The sequence below is a fragment of the Gaeumannomyces tritici genome (genome assembly GCF_000145635.1).
Source record: "Gaeumannomyces tritici R3-111a-1 unplaced genomic scaffold supercont2.3, whole genome shotgun sequence".
NCBI lineage: Eukaryota > Fungi > Ascomycota > Sordariomycetes > Magnaporthales > Magnaporthaceae > Gaeumannomyces > Gaeumannomyces tritici.
This window is the reverse complement of record NW_008804547.1, coordinates 2035534-2058236: the sequence shown is the minus strand read 5'-3', so window position 1 is coordinate 2058236 and position 22703 is coordinate 2035534. Positions and strand designations below refer to the sequence as shown.

Genomic DNA, 22703 nt, shown 5'->3' with positions numbered 1-22703 from the left:
GGTTAAAAAAGGAACAATTTTTGTTGGCGATAGCACCTTTGGTAAGAGATTTACGGAGGCCTAACAAAGGAGACACCGCATCCGGCCCGTGACCCGGTGACCACCCGCCTCTGCACCGATTGACCCCTGACAGATTTTTGATGGTGTCTGCAGACTTTTGCTGCATGACTGTATATCCCCTTTGGGCTGAAAGAGGCCATAAGACATGTTGCTGGACAGCAAGGCTGGCACGCTTGATCCTTTTCCCCTTGCCTTAACTCTCTTCTCTGTTCGCTTTTCCCTTGGTTTCTCCAGGCACGTCGCAGGCAGCCCTACGATGACCCTGAGCATTTCAAGAATGACTGCTCATGTCTAAGTGCCAGAGTAAGGGCATCAAGGTGACGTGCATAGAGTGGACCCACCTGATTGGTCGTGGTTGGGCGCGGCGCAACACTGCCCCGCGCCAAATTGACTCTGTCCAGCCTTCGGCCCAGGGACCAGAGAAGAGTCACCGCGAGCCAGAATCGAGGGCAGCTTTTTCTTGCGAGCTGCTGTGCATGCTATTCCCATTGCCGCGTCTTGACCACTCGGAATACCCTCACAAAACACCGCCAGCATGCCTACCATCGGAGTAAATAAGGCCGAGTTCTACCAGGAGCTCGGGCAGAGGTACGTCGGTCCTGCGCGCTTGCCCCTCCACCTCGACGGCTTGGCCTCTTCAGCCTTGCGGCCAGCCGACGAAGCTCAAACCCAAGCCCCCGCGCCGCCACCTGCTCTCGATCCTGACCCGTCGCGCCCATTCCAGCTTCACCGCGGACGAGTTCCAGCGCCTGTGCTTCGAGTTCGGCCTCGAGCTCGACGAGGACACCGAGGATGACCCCGCCCGCCCCAAGGACGAGCTGCCCCAGCTCAAGATCGAGACCCCCGCCAACCGCGCCGATCTCCTCTGCTTTGAGGGCCTGGCCACGAGCCTGAACGTCTTCCGCGGCAAGGAGCCCGCCCCCAACTTCAGGGTGCTCGAAACCCCGCGCGACAAGATGCACACCATCACGGTCAAGCCGGAGACCGCCGAGGTCCGCCCCTACATCGCCGCCGCCGTGCTGCGCAACGTCAAGTTCACCCAGGCTTCCTATGACTCCTTCATGGGCCTGCAGGAGAAGCTGCACGCGAACCTGGCCCGCCAGAGGACCCTCGTCGCCATCGGCACCCACGACCTCGACACCGTCAAGGGACCCTTCACCTACGAGGCCCGCGCCCCCGCAGACATCAAGTTCAAGCCGCTAAACCAGACAAATGAGATGGACGGCAACGAGCTCATGGCTACGCTAGAAAAGGACAGGCATCTGGGCAAATACCTCCCCATCATCCGCGACCACCCCCGATACCCCGTCATCTACGACTCAAACGAGGTCGTCTGCTCGCTGCCGCCCATAATCAACGGCGAGCACTCAAAGATCAAGCTCCAGACCACGAACGTGCTCATCGAGGCCACTGCCACCGACAAGACCAAGCTCGATGTGGTCATCGACACCATGGTCACCATGTTCTCCAAGTACTGCGCCGACAAGTTCACCGTTGAGCCTGTCCTGATCAGGCGTGCCGACGGCGGCGAGCACGTCACTCCCGATCTTACCCCGAGGAGGATAGAGGTGGAGGTTGACTACATCAACCAGTGCTGTGGCCTGTCCGAGTCGCCCGACGCAATCTGCGCGCTTCTGGAGAAGATGGCCTTCAAGGCCAAGCCCCTGAACGAGAAGACCATCGAGGTTTCGATCCCGCCCACGCGCTCAGATGTCCTACACCCCTGCGATGTGGTAGGTCGTGTTTCTTTCAGCTGCTGTTTGCTTCTTTTTCCCGCTTGGGCTCATTCATGAGGTTTCTCCCACTGACATGTGTCCGCGCCACCCAACAGATGGAGGATGTCGCTGTCGCATACGGCTTCAACAACCTGCCGCGCCGCCTGCCGACCCAGTCAGCGACTGTGGGCAAGGGCCTGCCCATCAACAAGCTCAGCGACATTGTCCGTGCCGAGTGCGCCATGGCGGGGTGGAAGGAGGTGATGCCGCTCGTGCTCTGCTCGCACGACGAAAACTTTACCTGGCTGAACCGGCCCGACAACGGCTCCACAGCCGTCAGGATAGCGAACCCCAAGTCGGCAGAGTACCAAGTCGTGCGCACCTCGCTCCTGCCGGGCCTGCTAAAGACGATCCGCGAGAACAAGAAGGTCAGGCTGCCGCTCCAGATCATGGAGACCTCCGACGTCGTCTTCCAGGACCTCTCGCTCGAGCGCAAGGCCCGCAACGAGCGCCACTGGGCCGCCGCCTACTGCGGCACCACCACCGGCTTCGAGGTGGTCCACGGCTTGCTCGACAGGATCATGGCCATGCTCCGCGTCACCGATTACTCCATCGAGGAGCTGGTCGGCGACGCCGCCTTCTTCGCCGGCCGCGCCGCCGCCGTCTTCCTCGGCTCGGGCGACAAGAGGCGCCGCATCGGCGAGCTCGGCGTTCTCCACCCCACAGTCCTCGAGAAGTTTGATTTGAGGTATGTAGTCATCATTCTCACCCCGTTTCGTACATCAAGCTCCCCCATTCCCGCTCCGACATTGCTAACCCAAATCCGCCCTTGCGGATTCTAGATACCCTGTAAGCACACTAGAAATCAACCTCGAAGTTCTGCTGTGATCTTATTGGCGCGAGATTTTTTTCTCGTCATCGGGACGTATGTTCGAAGTCTTCAGGTAGCACAGATCAGTTCAAGGAAAATTAGACATTCGTCGTGTTTTTTTTATGACGCCCCGACCCACCTATCTAGGTCTATCAACAAAGTCCAGTATTCCATGCCAGACCAACCCGCTAAACGAAAGTACAGTATACAAGGCGCTCAAGTCTACCATGCATTCATAAGCCATGAAACTATGAGTGTCTAGTTGTAGAGCAAGAAACAAACCCGCCGCCACCTCCCTCCTTTCTTTTTGTCAATAACGCTCCGCTTTGAACCGGATCCCCCGATCAGAAATTCCTGCCAAAAAAAAAGTCTCCCATTCTAACCATCCATAAGTCCCGTCTGACAACAACACACTCCCAAAAGCATGCCGGGGCGCCGAGTCCCAGATGACATAATTGGAATAGAGTAAGGAATAAGCGTGCTGCCCGAGTCGGTCGGTGGTCTGGTCACCTATTGCAAAAGCAGTCCGTAACCACAGCCACTACCCAAATATGGCGGCCATGTCGAGAGGCACCACGGATGGAGCGTTCTCGTGCTGCTGCATCTGTTGCTGCAACTGCTCCATCTGTTCATCGCGCCGCGGTATAGACACCAGGTTGAGACTATCGCGGCGGACGTAGGCGATATAGTAGGGCTGATCCGAGGCCGAGAGGTCCTTGAGCACCTTCTCGCCATCCGCGTGCACCCGCACCGTCCTGTCGTTGTAGTTGAACCAGACTTGCTTCTCAAAGTCATAGATCCAGACCCAGTAGTGGCCCGACGCTCCCGTGCTGCCGCCGTGGCAAATCACCGCGTGTATGAGATATTCATGTTCCCGCAGATCGTCAAAGCTGTCGTCATACTTGGCGCGCAGGGCCTCGGCCTCGGCTTCCGGGTCAGCAACGCCAGGAACGTTCACACCAATCTCGCCATCCTGCATATCGCCCGTGTCCTCGGGAGGCGCTGCCGTCTCCTCTTCCGCGGGAGGTGGTGTAGGGTACACGACCCCAGCGGCCCCCATAGCGCCAGTCGCAACGCTTTGCTGGTGATAGTCCTCGAGTTCATCGGCATCAGCGACACCATCCGTCATGACCGTGTCTGTAGCACCCGCGATCGGCGTCTTCTGCTCCTGCTTCTCCCTTGCAGCCACCGTCTTAGGGTTCTCGAGTTCGAGAAAGTCCCAGTACTTTTGGCGCCGCTGCCAAAGCGCATTACCAGGCGAGCTCTCCTTGTACCGATCCATGTAAAGAACCTGCGGAAGCTGAATAGAAACATCGATCTTCTTGCCAGCTCGGGCCGACTGGTCGTAGACTGTCCTCTGGATGCAGATGTGCAGGATGGGTGGGAATTTACGAATGCTGCTGAACGAGAGAAATGGATTGTTTGGATCTTGTGGGTTCTCACTGATCTCCCGCATGAAGCCCCTCTCAAGTGCTTCATGCAGCCCAACCGTCCCGGACCGGGTAGGATAGGCCAAGAGAAAGTACTCGGACGTGCCCGAGTGCAGAGTCCACTCCGCCTTGTTGATGGCCTTGTGATATCCAACTCTGATGAGACGCAGAACCTCCGTGATGGCATCTGTCTGTGCCTGGCCATTGGGTCCCACGGGCTCGACGCCTGTCGGCTTAATAGCGCTCTGCAAGTTGAACAGCATTTTGTCCATGGCCTCCTGGACGTCCTCTTGGTCAGTGCCCTTGATGGTTTTGTCATCCAGAGCTTTCATTATACGGGCGATGGCCTGTTCCTCGGTATCACCAGTCTCAGCCCCGTCGACAGCAGGGTCAATGCCAGCTTCTGGGCTGACGACCTGCACAGTCGCTGGCGAGTCTGTCATATGGACATCACCATCGCTTGCAAGCTCCTGGATGTGCCCCATCCCAAGATCAACTTTCTGGTCAACCAAATCGTCGTCGTTGACTTGGCACCGCATGCTGCTCGCGCCGGAGGCTGACGATCGGGCGCTGTTGACTCTGTGAAGAAGTGGGTTCCAGTCTGGGCTCTTTTGATCGTCGCAGTCATTGTGATTGACCAGAGTCTGTGAGCTGACATCGCTTGCGGTCTCTACGTGTTCCGTAGTGGCGCCTCCCGATATGCGTGAGAGGGTCGCTGCATGGTTCGCGGCAGAGTTCATGGTGGTGGACGTGCTTGGCTGACCCGAAGGAGGCTGTTCGGGGCCGATCACAGTGATCGAATCCGCACCTAGCGGACCCGGCCGTTGCGGACCTACGGCCTGCTTAGACTGCTTCTCAAGCTCCCAGTATCGGGCCTCGAGCTGATCTGTGTTCTTCATAGCTGCGAGGGCCAGCCGCTGAGTTGGCGTGGCATAATTGCTAGTGGTGCTTTTGAGCTCGTTGAACAGCGTCCGAAGCTCATTGGTGACTACATAACAAGGAGCACATGTTATGTTAGAACGGTTGTTTTTTAAACGAGGTCCCCGGGGGTGATTCTGTATTACAGGATGTGGACCGGGCGACTCACGTTGGTGCGCAACATATGCTTGCTTTGCACTAATTCCACGCTCCTCTGTGGTGACACGCCGCTGACTTCGGCTCTCTTCTGTATCCGGAAGCTTGTATTCATCGAAGTTCAAGACCAGGTCTCGGACTGGGTTTATGGTGAAAAAGTACTGTAGCATGCTGTTGAGATAGCAGGTGTTGCGGAGGTTGTCGAGGCCAGCGGGGAGGCTGGGATCGTTGGCTGGCTCGCTCGGGGATTCCAACTGCGGCATCTCCCCCATCATCATGCTAGCCAGGTTCGCAAGCACATCATTATTGAGGAATGTCCCAATCGTCTTCAGGGCCATGCCAGTGAGGAATTCGTTTTTGCCCTACGCCGTAGTCGGTAAGATCAGCACGGAGCCACCAGCAAAGATCTCGAGTCCCAACTTCTTGCTTACCTGCTCAACCTGACCCTGTGCAAGCGCCTGGGGCAGAGTTGGGTCCATGGACTTCAGCTGCTCTTGGTCCAGGGGAAGCTCGAGGCAGACCAGCGCCTCGTCGAGCTCCATGGGCTCCTTGACCACTTCCATGAGCTTTGGGCCCTCCGAGTGGTGGACTGAGATCTGCCGGAGCTCGCTTCGCAAGTCAAGTCGTTTGCGTGCAGCGACCTCCTTGCTGGGAGACATGGTCGAGTTCTGGACCTTATTCCTGTACTCGCCCAGAATCGCGCTGACCATCCTACTGTCCATAGAGCCCAAGCTTTCGTCATTAGAGCCTTGCGGCGCCTCGTTCAGTCCGCCCAGGGCACCAGTGCCCGCGATTTGCTCCCACTTCTCGCTTTCGAGAGTCGACTCCTCGGTGGCGATGAACATGTTGAGAGACTCTTCGTTGTGAGATGATGAGATCCTCTTAAGGGACTCGAGATAGACGATGCGACTAGAATGGTCCGGATCCGCACGGGTCTGGCATTCGTACGCGTACGCAAAGTATTTCCAAAGCGTGCGCTCCGTCAAGCCCAGGATTTCGTAGTCTTCGCGGTCCTTAGCCGACACTCGGAACGCCTTAGGATCGAGCTCGAGGAAACCGTCGAGTTGGTTGTTGCTGCAGTGCAATGCGTATCTGAGTTTCTCCAACGTGTTCGCGGAGACTTCTGGGTCTGATGTACTGTTGCCCCTCCTCAGGTTGTTAAGCTCATACAACACGTCCTGGAAGAACGACTGCCGTGAGGGAACCACCGCGGGATTCCTTGGCGGAGGGTCGTCATCTTGCAAGTTAGGGAGCCTCCAAAATTCGGATTCGGTGTCTGTTTCCTTCTCAAACCCCAAAAACTCAAACAAGCTGTTTCCGCTTTCCTCGGTGCCAAACTGAACTGCAAACTTGATGTTGCGAACGTTGATGCGCTGGGATCGGCGCTGATCCGGCGGCATCAGTGCGTCCGACAGATAGTGGTGCAGGTGTTTGGGGGCCAAGTTCTCGTCTGTTGCCTTTTGGAACCTCTCGGGGTTTGTTTCGATGCCTATCCGCAACCGTCTCTTCACCGCATCGTCGTCGGTGAGGCTCTTGGCATGCTCAGCTGGGAGACGTGGGAGCGAAACCTCGATAGCAACCCGAAAAGAGCATTCTAAGACAGAGCACATGTAGGCCGCGTGGCCGCAGCAGCAGAGGAATTTGACATCGCGTCCTCCATCTAATCGGCACGGCTCGAGGTCCATGGCGTTGATATGCGCGGGTACCATATGGTGCAACGGCTTGGCCGCATTGTTGTTGAACCTCCCGCAGAGCTTCCCAGTCGGGGCGGAGATGCGCAAGATGAAGTGGTGCAGGCAACGCTTGCACATGGTTGAGACTATGATGAGATAATGCTCGCCAGCTTGGCGCAGACCCGTGTCGACGCATTGCTCCGGTTTCACCACCAGATCGTGCGTGTGACCCAGCGAGAGACAACCGACATTGAAGCTGGGCTGCTCGTCACCGAGGCCACCAAGGAGGAAGTCGTCAATCCATTTGTGTGCCAGACGCCCTGGACCGAGACATATGCTCGCCGTCAGCTTGGTTAACGGGGCGCTAGACGCGGGGGAGAGCATACCGAATTTCTTAAGCGGGGGCGGGTTGGTGCTGACCGCGTTGGCCGCGGGCATGATGGGCGGGTTCATGGTACCCTGGGCAAGGTCAGTTAATGCCACGAGCACCATGCTGGCGAGATGGGCAAAACATAATATGGCTGTCAAAGTCTCTGGATGGAGGGGTGTTGGATAGGGAGATCCATGTGTTGGGCAGCCCGAGCGGAGCAGTGAGCTGCACCAAGAGAAGTGGGCCAAGCCCGCCTGGTGTCGGGTCACAGCAGAAGCCCAAGGCTGCAAGGGGCTTTACGGGAATTTGATGACCAGAGTACCAAGTTGGTACCTGGGTTTGGGATACAAAAATATTCAATTTTAAGGGGCAATTCAAGCTAGATGCGTGGCGTATATTTAGGGGATTTGTGAACAAAAAGGCATAAAGGGTAGATGGTTAAACATTAAGAGGGTGAGCAAACAAGGTGACAAGGGTTGTGGGTAGGTAGTTTCGTCAGGAGGGTTCATCAGAGGTCTGACGACGACAATGATGACGATGACAACGACGAGGCAGGGGTAGGAGCATCACCTGGTCCAGGAGCAGCTCGCATCCTCGTGACCTAGCGATCAAGAATGTATTGTGGGAAGATAGGTCCACTAGCTCAGAAATATTGGTCCTAGCAAATTGGAGGTGGCAGAGGTACCTAGGAAGACAGCAAGCAAACGGGACCCACATGAAGTCGAGAGATGCACGACGGCGGAAGTTGAGTGAGAACCGTGCAGCTAGGCCACCCGCGTTTCGTGCTGGGTTTTGTCACGCTATCCGGGTCTGGCAGAAAGCGATAGAATGGCGGGGTAACGACCGAGGCGACACAGTCTGGCGTGGTGTTTGGGTGCGTCTGCGTGCTGGCCAGCAAGCATACGTCGGCCGTCGGAACTCGCCTCAAAGGTGTCGAGTCGCGGTGGCGTTGGTGCGTCACCAGGCGGAGCTGACGCAGCCTCGTAGCCTCCCAACGTCTAGGTCTGCAGTGAACAATATCGGGTGGCTGCGCACCAGGATAGAGGTAATCTTGTAACAATCGAGAGGATGCTGGTCGCCAGCCCACTTGCCTAAACCCAGCCAGCACACATCCCAGCATCAAAGTCAGCACCAAGCAGAGGTGGAGATGGCGCTGACATAACATTCTTCCAATGCACGTGATGGCCTCGCTACAGAGCTTTTCGGGTCTCCATCACGACAAGCTCGCAAGCCAATCAGACAAATGCAATTGAAAGCTTGCCGACCCACTCGCTCGGTGCGTCTTTGCATCCGACCAAATTCGCTCCACTCGTACAGGCTCCTCCAGACCCAACCTATATCTCGCTGCTCGCCCCCTCGCAAAACTCAACCCACAAGACCCGAAATCTCCCTACCACGCACCCAATTGCGTGGCCAGCACCAACCGAGACAATATGGCTGGCGGACACGGCAGCGAGGGTGATGTCTATCACCCCCAGGATGCCGTCAAGAGCGGCATCACTGCCGCGCTCACCTACGGAGGCGTAGGCTTGTTCGCCTCGTCGATCCAGAGCGCCCTCCAGCGCCAGCCTGTCGGCTCCATGGCCGCCTTCACCCGCTTTGGCGGCAACATCGGCACCTTTGGTCAGTCGTGCCGCGCCCGTCCGTCGCATCACAATCCCACCCGCGCGTGACTGACACTGCGCCTTGCGCGACGCCCAACAGCCCTGGTTGGCGGGGTTTTCGCCTTCTCCAAGACCGCCTCGGCAAACCTGCGCCAGAAGGAGGACTCCTACAACACAGCGATCGGTGGCTTTCTCGGCGGCTCACTCCTGGGAATGCGGAGTACGACAAACCCTTCCTAATGCGCCAGCCTCCTACATCTTTCACGGCCAACGCGCCATTTTGCGACACATGGTTACTAACGTGACCTCCCGATAGGCATGCGGATGCCCAGGATCCTGGGATACGGAGCAGGAGTTTCCATCATCCTATCCGCTTTCGACTATACCGGTAATTCGCTGAGCGGATGGGGCAAGAACCCCACCGTGGATGATTACGAGCGCAAAGAGGTCTTGAGGAAGAACCGGAGGAGGCCACTCGAGGAGACGATCGCCGAAATTGGCGAGATCAGAGGTGAGTATATATTGATGTCTTGCGCATATATTCCCTGGGTCTCCCATGTTGACAGCATCCATCTACCTTTAGGTATCCAGCCTCCTGGCTACGAGGAGCGTCGTCGCCAGAGACTCAAGGAGAAGTATGGTGTCGAGATTAACCCCGTATGCGCAGACCCGAACCAGGCAGCCTCAAGCTGAGACATACTCCTGTTGTTTGTGGTCTTGCGTATACTGTATATATTTAGCGTTCAGTATCTGCCCCAGAGACGACCGCGAATGCCTCTCCCTGACGGTAGACTGGGAATTTAGCGGTACCAATGGTTGCCATCTCGGACAGTCCGGCTCTGTGGCTTGATATAAGCTCTCGCTTGACGCCCGCCGGCTGTTCCATCGTAACGGTATGTTACCCTCTGTTTTCTTCTCACTTGGTCGTCCCTTTCCATGATGATTGTTTAGAGGCTGTTTATGAATATCTTTGATTATAAACCAAACACTGTTCACCTTTTATCTGATATAACCTGGGGATCTTACATTTGCTTCAACACTTCGTTTTTGGTTTTTTCAGTTTGGAGCAAAAACGCTAACTAGCTATCAAGCTCTAGTGAATAACCCCTTGTCGTAGCCCATATTACCAGCTCTAAATTGAGCGTTTCCACGCCAGACATAGCGTCTACCCCGTGATACTGCTCTCGGCTTCTGTCCATAACCGAGCCTAAACTCCTCAAAGAAGAAAATCATAATGATTGTGCCATGTTTCCCATCTGTAGAGAGTCAACCCGATTTCTACAACGCCTTGACGGACTGGAAAAAGGGGTTCTGCAGGAGAGTGGCGTCTGCCGCAACCAATTCCTTCATCTTGGCGACCATCTGGTCCCTCGTCAGGCTTCCATCCTTGACTTCATCCTTCCATTTGACCAATATTTCCTTGAGACGTGCGCTGCCCTGCTCAACATCCTCTTTGCTATACTGCAGGCCGAGACTGTCGTGCTTGGCTGTGAAGTCTTCCAGCTCGTCCGCCTTCCTCTTGGCCATGCGCACGACCTTGTCCGGGAACCGCACCAGCTCGGCAACGTGAATGCCGAAGCTCTGGTCGCAAATCCCCGGCTCGACCTTGTAGAGCAGCGTCACTTCACGCTTCTCGTCCTCCTTTGCAGAAGCCGAGGTGCCGCTGATGTGCGCGGTGACGTGCAGGTTGTCGACCTGCTTGTGCTGATCCGCCAGCGCCGTGAGCTCGTGAAAGTGCGTGGCAAAAAGGGCCGCGCTTCCAATCTCGCGCACGATATGTTCCGAGATGGCCCAGGCGAGCCCGAAGCCGTCGTAGGTCGAGGTGCCGCGGCCGAGCTCGTCAATGATGATGAGCGAGTCCGCCGTCGCCGACTTCAGGATGTTGGCCGTCTCCAACATTTCCGCCATGAAGGTCGAGACACCCTTGAGCTGCGAGTCGCTCGCACCCACGCGCGCCAGAATGGCGTCGTACACCGTGATCTCGGCCTCGGCGCAGGGCACGAAGCAGCCGATCTGTGCCATTAGCGCAATCACGCCCACCTGGCGGATGTAGGTCGACTTTCCACCCATGTTGGGGCCAGTGATGATGAGAAACGACGAGCCCTGGCGATCGAGCTCCACGTCGTTTGTGATGAACTGGACATCATCCTGCATCTCCAGGCACGGGTGGCGGGCCTCCTTGAGCAGAGTTCGGCCCTCGCCGCGGGCATGAACCTTGGGCCGGACATATGATATCGGGGCGTGGACGGAGCAGTGCGCAAACGAGACAATGACGTCGAGGTGGGCGAGGACACCGCCCAGCCGCTCGAGGAGCGGTGCGTAGGAGGCAGCTACGCTAACAACCTCGTTCACCAGGCTCCCCTGTGTCCTGTCGTAGTTCTTGGAGAGCTGGTCGAACTCCCGGCGAAGAGACTGCAGGTGCTTGGTTGTGAAGTAAACTCCGTTCTTCTGGGTGGAGCACTCTTGATATCCGGACGTATTGCGTATGCAACCGGCCTCTGTCCTTGTCAGCCTCATGCACCAGCCGTGGACCTTGTGGTTCTCCAGGAAGATTTTCTTGTCCATCTCCTGCCCAAGATCATCTGCAGCCTTGGTGAACTCCTTATTCATATCGGACCGCAGCCGATCAAGTTTCTTCCTGATTATGCGAAGGCCGTCATCGAATTCGGGTTTGATGATGAATTCGTGATTGTCCAACGCATCGAGATCCACGGTGGTCTCGACCATCTCCTGCAGACGCACGAGGCTATCTGACAGCTCCCGCAGCTTGGTCGTGTAGGTCGCATCGATGGGGTCTCGATACACCTCGTCCATGACACCCTCGAGGGTACCGATGAAGCCCGGCAGGCGTATGACCACCTGATACGTCCTGACAACGTCTTCCAGGTTCGCCTTCTTCCTCTGGAAACGCTTGGCAAGCCTGTACAGGTCTGGGACGGACCTGAGATGCTCCTCCTGCATAGTCTGACGCAGCTCTGTGTCATTCATGAAGGCTTCCACTAGTTGCTGTCTCGACTCGATCTCCTCCTTGTTCATGAGTGGCTGCTTCAACCACTGGGAGAGGAGCCGACTTCCCACAGGGGTCTTGCAGTGGTTAAGTAGACCAAACAAGCTCATCGTCTTGGACCCGTCCCTAGCGCCGGGCATCAGGTTGAGCGCTTTGAGCGCGGCCGCGTCAAGCTTCATGAACTGCGACAGGTCGTGTTGAAAAAGTTGATACTGGCCAAAGTTGGAAGGATCCTGAAGCACGTTCAGATACTTGATCAGTGCAGAAGCAGCGCCCATGGCGAGCTTGAGGTCCGTCTGTGGCAGAAGGCTGGCTGACCTCTCGTCCTTGAGGAGCCTAGCCAGATCCTGCTCGATGTCTTTGGTGCCGAAATCGCTGACCGACCGCTCCGACATGGCGATACCGCAGCTGTCGATGATCTGCTTCAGTTTCGCGAGGTCCGGGTCCTTGTTGACATCGGCCTTGTCATGTTGTATAAGACACTCCTTGACGCCGAGCTGGATAAGGAGAGCCTCGAAGTTGGAGAAGAGATCGTTGTCTAGGAATTCGCTGACCCCGAGCTCGCGCACACTCGCGTCTGCGAAGCAGACACCGACGTTCCGGGCCTCGGAGGCCTTGGTAGATATTTTGATGGCAAGAATCATAGGCGCCGAGTCCGACTGTCCGAGCTCTTCTTCGACGTCCTGCAGGTTTCCGGGCGACGCTTGCTTCGCAACCTTCCAATTCATGCGACCGTTGGGGCTCTCGTAGATCTCCACCCTCTTTCCGAGCTTATGGAGGGCGTCTCGAAGGAACTGGCGGAACACTGTCATGGTCATGGTCACGGATGGCAGGCCAGTGTGATCGCTGCGGCCAAGATGCCTCACCACCGAGGTAGTTTTGTAGACCTATGGGTTATAACCAGCCCAGGTCAGTAACCATTTCAAACGAAAGCGTACCCTTAGAAATCAGACCAGCTTTTATCAGCGTACCGTCTGGGCAATGAAGGTAGCATCTTTGCCATGTGCTGTATACCAATCGCCCCGGTCGAATATTCGTATTGTGTCTTCGTGTGTGGAGGGCAGCGACTTGAAATATCGGATGAAGCCATGCTCGTCGTCCACCTTCAGCTCTGGTCGGGAGGACATGTCTGCGGATTGATGTGATAGTATGAGGGCCCGATATAGATTCCTCGACAACAGAGAGTAGGATCGAAACTCCACAATGCCGTTCTTTGTGGTCGGGCAATCGAAGGCGGCATCAAAATGTTGGATCCGGAAGGGCAGATGGGGACTTGGCTAGGAAACGCGTCGAACTAAACCAATTAAACCAAGACGCGACAGCACCCCAATTTCAGCTCCTGGGTGATGCGAGCTGGCCCACCAGACCCCTGTCAGGCCCGCCTGACATCCCGCCTCCGCGGGTCAGTGGGGCCAAAAAAAAGTTCTGACCCGTGCCACTGTTGCGCAACGACGTCAGCCCCAAGGATTCGAGCCAGAGTGAATCGAACCCAAGAGCCTTGGTGTACTTTGGTCTACCTACCACCTACCTGTTTGATGGAGCAATCGCTCTCTAAACAGGAGCTATGACAGACTCAGTTCCTATTCCCGAAATCCCTCCGACTGCGACAGCTCCAGACAGCGCCATCGATCCAGCACCTCAGATAACCCAGGCCCCGGAGGATTCCCCGAAACGCATGGGTGTTGACGGCGAGCAGAACCCGACCGAAAATGCAGGCGATGCTGCGCCAAGCGGCGAGCCAGCTCAGCCACCGATATCCAAGAGCCAGCAAAAGAAGCTGAAGCGCCAGCTCATGTGGGAAGAACGGAAGGACGACCGCAAGCGCCAGAGAAAGGAGAGGCGCCACCACCAGCAGGCCAAGAGGCGCGCGGTGAGGGCCGAGCGAGCCGCCGAACTCGAGGCAACGGGCCTGGACCCCAAGGCGGCGTTCCATGCGGCCAAGCCCCCTCGCCGGCCACCACCGCGGCAGGCGCCCGTCACCATAATCCTCGACTGCGACTTCGAGAAGTACATGTCGGAAAAAGAGCTCGTCTCGCTCTCGAGTCAAATCGTGCGCTCGTACTCGGACAACCGCGCCGCCTCGGTCCAAGCACACCTCGCCATCAGCTCATGGGGCGGCAAGCTGCGGGAGAGGTTCGAGACAGTATTGGCAAATTCTCATGAGAACTGGAAAGGCACCCGCTTTTCTGAGGCGGACTTTGTGGAGACGGGGAGGGAATCTCTCGAGATGATGAAAGGCCCCAAAGGTGGCATCCTAGTCGATAGCCTGCAGCCTCAGGTAGCGCCGACAGAAAAGTCGCCAGTGGAGGGAACAGTAGCCCCGCCAGCACAGGCCCCCATCACGAAAGATGCCCGGGACCCAACCCCAGTCACCGAAGCTGAGCCGGGCTGGCAAGGCCCATCAATAGTCTATCTGACGGCAGACTCTCCCTACACACTAGAGAGGCTGGAGCCAAACACGAGTTACGTGATTGGCGGCATCATTGACAGGAACCGGGAGAAGGGCCTGTGCTACAGGCGCGCCAGGGAGAGGGGCGTGCGCACGGCCAAACTGCCTATTGGCGAGTATATGGTCATGGCCAGCCGCAAGGTTCTAACGACCAACCAGGTTGTCGAAATCATGGTGAAGTGGCTAGAGCATGGCGACTGGAAGGTGGCCTTTCAACAAGCCATCCCCAAGAGGAAAGGCGGCGTGCTCAAGGGGGATGATCCAGACGCAGAAGATGTGGACGTAGATGAGCCAGATGATCTAGAAACCGGGGAGGGGTATGGCGATGAGGGCGAGAACGAGGGTGAGGACCAGGAGGACGACACGCCAGACAACGGTGTCATTGTTGGTAGAGAGGGGGATGATACCCAGTCGTGAGACATTGAAGATGCCGAACATAATAGGGGAACCCGATATAAAGAAGAACATAAAACAACCAAGTCCAGGAGAATATTCTGGCACGCAAATGTCCGAACAGCATACCAGGCTATATGTTCTAGAGCACTTTCCCAGCTATTCAACTGTACGCGGGTTCGTTTCCTCGTTTCCTAGACCTGAGATAAAACAAATCAATTGGAAACAAGATTCTAAACCCTAGTCCTCACGAGGGGAAGACGTTGGTGATAAATATAGTTATGGCTCACCAACTCAACCACTCAGTTTTCTTATGTGGCCTGCCCAAAAATCAACTACCACCCTTGCATGAGCAAAGAGTGGCGGCTGCCAGTGATGTAATATTCTGCTGTTGGGAGTATAGCTGGGCTGAAGCCGTGCTCCCAAAGGACATGCATGCACCATAATCAGGCCCCTATTCGTTAGAAAATTTATTCATTACAGGCCCGCGGTTTTGCTAAAAAAAAAAAAAAAGGTACCACCAGTCCTGTCGAAAACAACCAGGGAAATCTTGATCACCGACCTTCAAAATTCCATAGATTCGTCCTCGTCCCTTTCCCGCTTGACATTGGGGTCACGCTCGGCTTTCATTAGGGCCGAGACGAAGGCGCGGAACTGCTCGATGTATGGTTTCAAGCTCGTCTTCTCCCAGTCCTGAGTAGTTTTCCCCTGGCTCCCATCCGCGTCACTCTCGGGTGTCTTCCAGTCGTCAATCTCTTGCAACAGGCTCTGGACAGTTGGGACCTCAAGTGGGTCAAACTCTTCCAGATTCCGGGTGTCGATAGGCACGCAGACGCGACCAGTCCCCGGATGGACGACGAAAGGGCTTTTCAGCAGATGGTTGAGCTTCTTGCTGACCTCAATATCGAGACGCGGATAGGTATACTCTAGCACGATATCTTGCTTGGCCTCTAGCAGTGCCTTTGCGTCAAGGGCTCGCGATGCGCCCGTCTTTGCGACGGCGTCGATATCGGCCCATTTGGACGCCGATGACCTTCCCGGGGACGAGGCCCACTTTTTGCGCAGAGAGTCGTTCAGAGTCCTATCTGGGAGGAGCTGCAGTAGTTTCTCGGCCTGCTCATTCGTGTCCCAGGGGTTTTGATCCCGGAGCACATCCTCCTGGAAGTGAGTTTTCAGGATATCGAGGCTGCGTCTGTCGACGTTGAAGCAGTGATGAGTTAGTTCGGTAATCCATCATATCGAGAGTGTCCACCCGTTACCCCGAGAACTCAAAGTGGTCGATCAAGGTTCTCTACGGAATACTCACGTGAGATGTGGGTGAAGAGGTCTGCGGACGTTGACCTTTTTACCGCTCTGGGCACCACCACGGATGACTTCGAGGTAGCCCGCAATGGCGCGGCGCTTCTGGTCATCCATGGAGCGAACGTTCTTATCGCAGACCCAAGCGTGCGCACCTCGACGTCCTGAGTAGACCCACATGATGTGGCGGAAGCCAAAGTCTTCGCGCAGGGCCACATCGACCGTCTTGATGGCCATGGTCATGAACTTCCAGCAACGGTTGCAGATATTGGCCTTGTCGCAACATGTTCGGATCTCGTCGTAGTCCGTCAAATCGATATCGAAGCACAGCTCCTTCGTGAGAGGCTTGAATGCGGCCGAGTTGCGTAGCGTTTTGCGGTCGCGCGGGTTCGTGGTATAGACAGGCCCAATCTCGAAACGAGAAGGGTTCAACCGAAGCACGTCTTTTCGGAGGCTATTAACATGGCACAGGATCCGTCAGCACTCCTTGTGAGGATACTATAATGATTAGGAGGCTATTTGAGAATATGAGGGAGCTAACTGGTCGGATGTTGGGAAGGACTGGTATCGCAGGTACGCATCATTTTGCAGCGTGAAAGCAAACTCCCGATGCCCAAAGTCGTTTGTGGGGCTCGGGCTGTGGTTGAGCCATTGGTACAAGTACCGCCAGGGAAAAAGTCGCTGGTAGAAGCTCCGCATCACTTCGGGATCTGAGGCCTGCATAGAGGAAAAATGTCTACAACGCAAGTCAGCATTCTGCCGGGGGCATGGCTGGGGTCTATCTGGGCGTAAAGGACGAACATCGGAGAAGAAGGTGCCGGTTTCGGTGGGGGGCTCGACGGCTCTGCGGCCTTGACTGGGCGCGAGCTGCTGGGAAATTCGTCGTCGGAGTCGATATCTGAAAACATGTCCTGGAGCGCCACTTGCTGTGTTTCCTTCTTTGCTTCTGCGGACGCCGGCTCTTCTCGCTGCGGCGGCAAGGAATCTGCCTCGGCCATGGCGACATCGTCTTGCTGCGCCGGGTTTTCCCCGTTGACTGGCGCCATGGACTGAGCTGGAGAGTCTTGGGCTGCGTCAGGGGTCGGGCCCCCTTGAGATGTCGAATGAGGCATGCGCAAGAAAACAGGCGGTGTTCAGACAGAGAAAGAGTGTGGAAGCAGCTATGTTGCCTAGGGTAGCCCAATGCGCCGTTGTTAGTTAGCTGGGTTCTTGATGTTGTGTTCTGAAAGTTACCAGTTGTGGCGGTTTTGGGGTGGAGGGGTGATGTGAACTCGTCAAACATGCGCTGGACGCGTCGACGCGTAAAGTACTAGCTTACATCCTCAGTCCGTCCCGCTGGTCTGAGCGGTGATGGCTGGTACTGTACAGTTATGCAGCAAAAGTCTGTTCCACCTTCACAGTGCACCCGCCAAATAGCAAATTTTTAATTAATTTTTAAAATTCGCCGAAAAATGCTACAAATAAAAGGAAATAAACAATTAATTTTAAATAACACCAGCTAAGCAAAATATTAATCTTATTAAAAAATAATATTTTTATGTTAAGTACTTGCAAAACAAAAAACCATTTATTTTTTGTTACAATGCAAATCCAATTTTAGTATGGCGGTATACAGTGCGAACTGGTTTTAAAATTGGAGGTAAAAAGAAATTATTTATACGCTTTAATTAAATGCAAAAACTTAGATTTGTTATTTTTATTAGATATAAAATACTTATATGTATTTAGTAAACTTTTTACTGAACTTGTAGTATTTTCCGTTGATTTGTAATGGTTTTAAAAAAAGTGCGTGTTTTTGCGCTTAACTATGGTGCACTGTGCACCTGGGAACGGACTTTTGCTGCATGACTGTATGTAGTTGGGTGGGGGCCGGGGTGGGGATTGGCTGGCCGGAATCTTGGAGTGATTATGGAAGCCAGATGCATCCGACATTCTGGCGAAATTCTGCCGACGGAATACACCCCGACCAGGTTCCCCCTGGCGACTTGGCAAGCACTCCATGTGATATTCTTTGTGTTTGGCTCTTGCAGTGCTGAAGAGAGTCTGTTTAATGAGGCGACGGATAACGATGGTAAGGCCCTGGGGATGATTTCTCAGTCGCTTGGCGGTGAGGGCCAGTCTCGTGCACAATGCGTCTGCTGAGCCCGGCCGCCCTCCCCTGTTTTCACTCTTGCGATTTTCGAGGGCGAGCAGCTACGCCCGCGCCGATTTGTTCAATTCGTTGGCAGGGACAGCTGGAGCGGCCAATACGCCGACCCCGGGCGTCCAAGCTCCAAAAACCCACCAACACAATCCTTGTCAACGTCATTGAAACCGGGGACGACCAGCTTTCCGCATCGACGTATCCTAACCGAGCTTGGAGCAGCCCCTAACGACGGTGCGAGGCTTCGTCTGCGACAAGTCACCTTCGCCGTGCTAGGTTCCTCTCAGGCTACCTCTGTGCTGTCGTTGCTCCCACGCTGCGTGCAAATGGCTCCTCTCAGACTCACGATCAAGGACGGCGGCTTCCTTGACCGGCAAGGCCGCCAGATCGTCCTTCGAGGCATAAACGTTGCAGCCGACGCAAAGTACCCAAGCAAGCCAAACCAGCCGGCACAAGTCGCTGAGGATTTCTTCGACGGCGACCATGTCAACTTCCACGAGCGCCCGTTTCCCAAGGACGATGCTCACGTCCACTTCGCCCGCCTGAAGCGCTACGGCTACAACACCATTCGCTATATCTTCACCTGGGAGGCCATTGAGGCCGCGGGGCCCGGCATCTATGATGAGGAGTGGATCCAGCACACCATCGACATACTCAGGATAGCCAAGAGCTATGGCTTCCACGTCTTCATGGACCCTCATCAGGATGTCGTAAGTCGTGCCAGTGATGTTCTTCCCGCCGTTCTTTGCACTTTTCATGCTCAGGCTAACTTCTCTTTGTATTCGCTTGCGCCCTGTAGTGGTCTCGCTTCTCGGGTGGCTCTGGAGCGCCCCTATGGACTCTCTACGCGGCCGGCCTCAACCCACAGAGCTTCGCCGCGACCGAAGCTGCCCTCGTGCAGAACACCTACCCCGACCCGGCCAACTTCCCCAAGATGATCTGGTCGACAAACTACTACCGACTCGCCGCCGCCACAATGTTTACGCTGTTCTTTGCCGGCAGGGACTTTGCCCCCAAGTGCATCATAGACGGCCAGAATATACAGGACTATCTGCAGGGGCATTTCTTCGGGGCTATCTCACGCCTTGCGCAGCGCATTCACGAGGCTGGGGACATCGAGGACGAAGTGGTGTTCGGCTGGGAGACGCTCAACGAGCCGAACAAAGGCATGATTGCATACGAGGACATCAGCGTCATCCCCAAGGAGCAAGCCCTGAAGAAGGGGACGAGCCCCACCATCTGGCAGGCCATGCTCACGGGAATGGGGAGAGCCTGCGAGGTCGACAGCTGGGACATGGGTAACATGGGCCCGTACAAGGTCGGGAGAACACTGGTGGATCCTCACGGGGAGATCGCTTGGCTCCCGGCCGACTACGACGAGTCGCGCTACAACTACAAAAGAGATCCAGGTTGGAAGCTGGGCGAGTGCATCTGGGCCCAGCACGGCGTCTGGGATCCGTCCACCGACACTCTTCTCCGTAAAGACTACTTCCACAAGAGTCCGAGCACCGGGGAGACGCTCGACTACGAAGTCTTCACCAACACATATTTTATGCAATATGTTCGCAAGTATCGGGATACGTTCCGCGCCTATCACAAGGACGCCGTTTTGCTCCTCCAGCCGCCCACCTTGGAGCTGCCACCGAGGATCAAGGGCACAGCGGATGACGAGAACAACATGATCTACGCGCCTCACTATTACGACGGTATTACGCTCATGACAAAGAGCTGGAAGTGGTGGAATGTCGATGTACTGGGAGTGCTGCGGGGGCGCTATATCAGTCCGGTCTTTGCCATCAGGCTGGGCGAGACGGCCGTGCGGAATTGTTTCAGGGAACAGCTGGCTGCCATGCGAAAGGAGGGGTTGGACTACATGGGCAATCACCCCTGCGTTCTGACCGAATTCGGCATCCCCTACGACATGGACCAGAAGGCGGCTTACAAGACAGGGAACTACTCGAGCCAGTCTGCCGCCATGGACGCAAACCACTTTGCTGTGGAGATGGCGCCAATGGAGGGCTATACCTTATGGGTTTACTGCGCAAAGGTGAGAAGATACCGTCTGGACCACGTTCCCTCGGGATGGGTGCCCTGTTGCAACCTGCCGTTCTGTTCACTGTATCGCTAACACATGTTGCTACGTCAGAACGACCACGAATGGGGTGACCAATGGAACGGCGAGGACCTGTCGATCTACTCGTTGGACGACAAGCAACTCCCCGTCTCCCCTCTGCCGCCCTCGCTGGAGATGGCACAGCAATCAACAACAAGTCTGGCGAAAATCAACACTTCGGCCTCGGGCCAGCAGCAAGGACAGGACTCGCTGATCGAGGATGGGTCAACGGTCACGCCAACTAACCTCCGGCGAGCGCTGACCACGCCATCGATATCTTCTGCGAACCCACAAGGGGTGACATCGCCAGAGCTGACCAACGCGCCTGGTTATCGGGCGGCCGAGGCATTTGTGCGTCCTTCGCCAGTGGCCGTCGCCGGCAGCATCGCGAGCTACGTGTTTGATTTGCGCCGATGCGAGTTCAAGCTTGACGTCCGGGCGTCGAAGCTACCACCCTCGAGCAGCGACGACGACGACGGCGGCAACAGCGGTGGATCGCCACCAACCGTGGTGTTTCTGCCCGACTACCACTTCCCCAAGGACGCATGCACGATTGAGGTCAGCTCAGGTAAGTGGGAGATCAGCACGGACGACTCGGAGGGTGCCTTGGTGCAGCGGCTCCGCTGGTGGCACGCTGAAGGAGAGCAGAGCCTGAAGGTGACGGGCGTTGTACGAACGCACAACGTGGGCGAGTACGGGCCCGGCGGTGGCGAGGAAGACCCGGGTTATTATCAAACGGTGCAGAACATTTTCGGACAGTGCACCATGATGTAGACGGACGGCAGGCGCGCGCTGTGTCTGGCCTCGTGGCCTCGTGGTGGCATCTTGGCTTCCCCCATGTTTGTTTGATCTTTTTGTCACTGTTTTTGTTTTCGTCATGCGGACGGATGCCCGTTTGATCGAACAGCGTCCCGGGCTTCGGCAAATAATATTTACCCCGAACCATGAAAGCGTTTGGCTATTGGATGGAGCATTCTTTCTCAACATATGCGGATAGGTATCCTCTATCGTCACGGCTTTGTGGGGACTAGGCTGGTCATGACAGCATCCCCCAGTGTATTAGACAGGATGAACCCTGAACCCATGAGATCTGCTAGACGGATCGGATGAGACCGACCTGAGCCTTTGCCAGAACAGCTCAACGTCATTAAACGTCTTGTGCAGTTGATTAGTTAGGATGACAGCGTTTCATGGCCTCGGCGCAGGACAGGCGTCGCCTGGATGAAGGCACGTCCGCTGGATGCCGAGGACTCGGCGACGATCCAATCTCCGCAGCGTGCGCGTAAGGCACGGAACGACGGACGGGTCGGCGGCGTCATCAAGATGGCAAGACAGGGGTCCGGATGGGCCCTGCCACTCCACCCCCCGGCTCCCTGCCCGCGTGCACTTGCGACGGGGCTGACTCCGTCTCTAATGAACCTAGGGATCAGTCGGTCCTCGGCTGGCCGGGTTTACGAGCAAGGACGGGCCACCTAGGCCAGGCGTCGGCGGGGCCGAGCTGGGTTGGTGGACACACGCGTTCGGCAAGCGACAAGGCTGGGTTTTTTTTTCTTCCTCCTCTCATTCCTGTATACCTAGCAGCTGACCTCGCAGCCGCGCAGCCCAGCTCGGACTCTCACGTCACCAATGTTGTGGGCAGCGAAGGGCTTCGACTACGCCGCATGGGAGTCGGCAGCCGCTAGCTTACCGGGGCGTGGAGGTTAGGTCGGGTCAGGTCAAAGTTGGGCACAAAAAGAAAAGACGCCAGCACCTTTCGATTCCAGCGCGCGGAAAGGCCTGTGCGTGAGTTCAGGGGTCTGCTCGCTCTCTCCATCCTTTCCGACCCTGAAGTTCGCTGAGTCGTGCTCGCTGCCACTGGGGATGCGAAACACGCCTGCCCCCCGGCTAGGACGCGAACTCCTAGACCACTCGCATATGGGAGGACGTTGCTTTCAACACAGGAAAAATAAATCCTAGCATCTGGTTAGGGTTTTCGGAATGGCGACTCGGGGGTGCAGGCGAGCGTCCCGAGGGGGTGGTGGCGAGAAGGTACCGAGGTACTAGCCTGCCAGCTTGGGTGTGGGTGACAGCCGATTTGGATTTTGATAACCAGAACAGCATGGGGAGGCTGCACTTGGAGACCCTGCCTGTCACATTAAAAAGTACAAATTCACTGGGCAAAAGGAGTGTAACATGCAGCTTTGTTGTCGGGTGTTTTTGAGTTTTTGTAACAGCCGTGTTCTCTGCTCCTTTCCTGCTGGTTGTTGGTCGCAACATCACACCAATGGCTACTTGCTTAGTGTCGTTGGCATTGTATGTGCTGTGAAATGATTGGATGCCTGTCCTCCCAAAGGCCTTGCCAGTCGGGAGACCCAGTCTGGCCGGCCGTAGATGCGCCTCCAATCGGCCCCAGATAGCCCACGCTAACCGGGATTGTGCAGTTCGTGCCGGCTAGCGCTGTACATGAGGTTGGTGGATATGGCTTTTCTTTTTGTTGCCGCCGTCGCCGACTCAAGTTGCCTG

The 22703-nt window shown here is 56.0% G+C and overlaps 7 protein-coding genes across 7 annotated transcripts; 4 read left to right on the top strand and 3 right to left on the bottom strand.

The window, feature by feature from the left end:
• Window positions 1–10: 10 nt before the first annotated feature.
• Window positions 11–2861, top strand: GGTG_05793 (phenylalanyl-tRNA synthetase). The gene is made up of 4 exons (XM_009223600.1): window positions 11–648; window positions 785–1793; window positions 1892–2523; window positions 2618–2861. The coding sequence occupies exons 1-4, from the start codon at window positions 596–598 to the stop codon at window positions 2661–2663; spliced, it is 1740 nt and encodes a 579-aa protein (XP_009221864.1). The 5' UTR covers window positions 11–595; the 3' UTR covers window positions 2664–2861.
• On the bottom strand, window positions 2693–8272 carry GGTG_05792 (hypothetical protein). Its single transcript, XM_009223599.1, has 4 exons — window positions 7210–8272; window positions 5582–7143; window positions 5164–5512; window positions 2693–5064 (listed from the first exon to the last, which is right to left on the bottom strand). Exons 1-4 carry the CDS (start codon window positions 7313–7315, stop codon window positions 3188–3190), a joined length of 3894 nt encoding a protein of 1297 aa, XP_009221863.1. The 5' UTR covers window positions 7316–8272; the 3' UTR covers window positions 2693–3187.
• Window positions 8273–8499: 227 nt separating this feature from the next.
• On the top strand, window positions 8500–10210 carry GGTG_05791 (hypothetical protein). The gene is made up of 5 exons (XM_009223598.1): window positions 8500–8816; window positions 8898–9017; window positions 9114–9308; window positions 9381–9690; window positions 9889–10210. Exons 1-4 carry the CDS (start codon window positions 8627–8629, stop codon window positions 9488–9490), a joined length of 615 nt encoding a protein of 204 aa, XP_009221862.1. The 5' UTR covers window positions 8500–8626; the 3' UTR covers window positions 9491–9690; window positions 9889–10210.
• Window positions 9754–13093, bottom strand: GGTG_05790 (DNA mismatch repair protein msh-2). Its single transcript, XM_009223597.1, has 2 exons — window positions 12776–13093; window positions 9754–12691 (listed from the first exon to the last, which is right to left on the bottom strand). Exons 1-2 carry the CDS (start codon window positions 12929–12931, stop codon window positions 10076–10078), a joined length of 2772 nt encoding a protein of 923 aa, XP_009221861.1. The 5' UTR covers window positions 12932–13093; the 3' UTR covers window positions 9754–10075.
• A 153-nt stretch (window positions 13094–13246) lies between these two features.
• Window positions 13247–14886, top strand: GGTG_05789 (tRNA (guanine-N(1)-)-methyltransferase). Its single transcript, XM_009223596.1, has one exon. It carries the CDS (start codon window positions 13369–13371, stop codon window positions 14668–14670), a length of 1302 nt encoding a protein of 433 aa, XP_009221860.1. The 5' UTR covers window positions 13247–13368; the 3' UTR covers window positions 14671–14886.
• A 277-nt stretch (window positions 14887–15163) lies between these two features.
• Window positions 15164–16991, bottom strand: GGTG_05788 (DNA primase small subunit; the record flags this gene model as incomplete). The annotated part of the gene is made up of 4 exons (XM_009223595.1): window positions 15164–15838; window positions 15953–16399; window positions 16487–16681; window positions 16747–16991. 4 exons carry the CDS (start codon window positions 16989–16991, stop codon window positions 15211–15213), a joined length of 1515 nt encoding a protein of 504 aa, XP_009221859.1. The 3' UTR covers window positions 15164–15210.
• A 955-nt stretch (window positions 16992–17946) lies between these two features.
• GGTG_05787 (glycosyl hydrolase) lies at window positions 17947–21334 on the top strand. The gene is made up of 3 exons (XM_009223594.1): window positions 17947–18798; window positions 18888–20135; window positions 20235–21334. Exons 1-3 carry the CDS (start codon window positions 18415–18417, stop codon window positions 20973–20975), a joined length of 2373 nt encoding a protein of 790 aa, XP_009221858.1. The 5' UTR covers window positions 17947–18414; the 3' UTR covers window positions 20976–21334.
• The last annotated feature ends 1369 nt before the right edge of the window (window positions 21335–22703 follow it).

Coding starts and splice junctions, on each gene's coding strand:
- GGTG_05793 (XM_009223600.1), top strand. CDS start 596: ATGCCTACCATCGGAGTAAATAAGGCCGAGTTCTACCAGGAGCTCGGG. Junction 1,794..1,891: donor TCCTACACCCCTGCGATGTG/GTAGGTCGTGTT, acceptor GCCACCCAACAG/ATGGAGGATGTCGCTGTCGC. Junction 2,524..2,617: donor CTCGAGAAGTTTGATTTGAG/GTATGTAGTCAT, acceptor TGCGGATTCTAG/ATACCCTGTAAGCACACTAG.
- GGTG_05792 (XM_009223599.1), bottom strand. CDS start 7,315: ATGGTGCTCGTGGCATTAACTGACCTTGCCCAGGGTACCATGAACCCG. Junction 7,144..7,209: donor GCCCCCGCTTAAGAAATTCG/GTATGCTCTCCC, acceptor GTCTCGGTCCAG/GGCGTCTGGCACACAAATGG. Junction 5,065..5,163: donor AGCATATGTTGCGCACCAAC/GTGAGTCGCCCG, acceptor CTTGTTATGTAG/TCACCAATGAGCTTCGGACG.
- GGTG_05791 (XM_009223598.1), top strand. CDS start 8,627: ATGGCTGGCGGACACGGCAGCGAGGGTGATGTCTATCACCCCCAGGAT. Junction 8,817..8,897: donor CGGCAACATCGGCACCTTTG/GTCAGTCGTGCC, acceptor GACGCCCAACAG/CCCTGGTTGGCGGGGTTTTC. Junction 9,018..9,113: donor CTCACTCCTGGGAATGCGGA/GTACGACAAACC, acceptor ACCTCCCGATAG/GCATGCGGATGCCCAGGATC.
- GGTG_05790 (XM_009223597.1), bottom strand. CDS start 12,931: ATGTCCTCCCGACCAGAGCTGAAGGTGGACGACGAGCATGGCTTCATC. Junction 12,692..12,775: donor CTACCTTCATTGCCCAGACG/GTACGCTGATAA, acceptor TATAACCCATAG/GTCTACAAAACTACCTCGGT.
- GGTG_05789 (XM_009223596.1), top strand. CDS start 13,369: ATGACAGACTCAGTTCCTATTCCCGAAATCCCTCCGACTGCGACAGCT.
- GGTG_05787 (XM_009223594.1), top strand. CDS start 18,415: ATGGCTCCTCTCAGACTCACGATCAAGGACGGCGGCTTCCTTGACCGG. Junction 18,799..18,887: donor TGGACCCTCATCAGGATGTC/GTAAGTCGTGCC, acceptor TGCGCCCTGTAG/TGGTCTCGCTTCTCGGGTGG. Junction 20,136..20,234: donor TATGGGTTTACTGCGCAAAG/GTGAGAAGATAC, acceptor TTGCTACGTCAG/AACGACCACGAATGGGGTGA.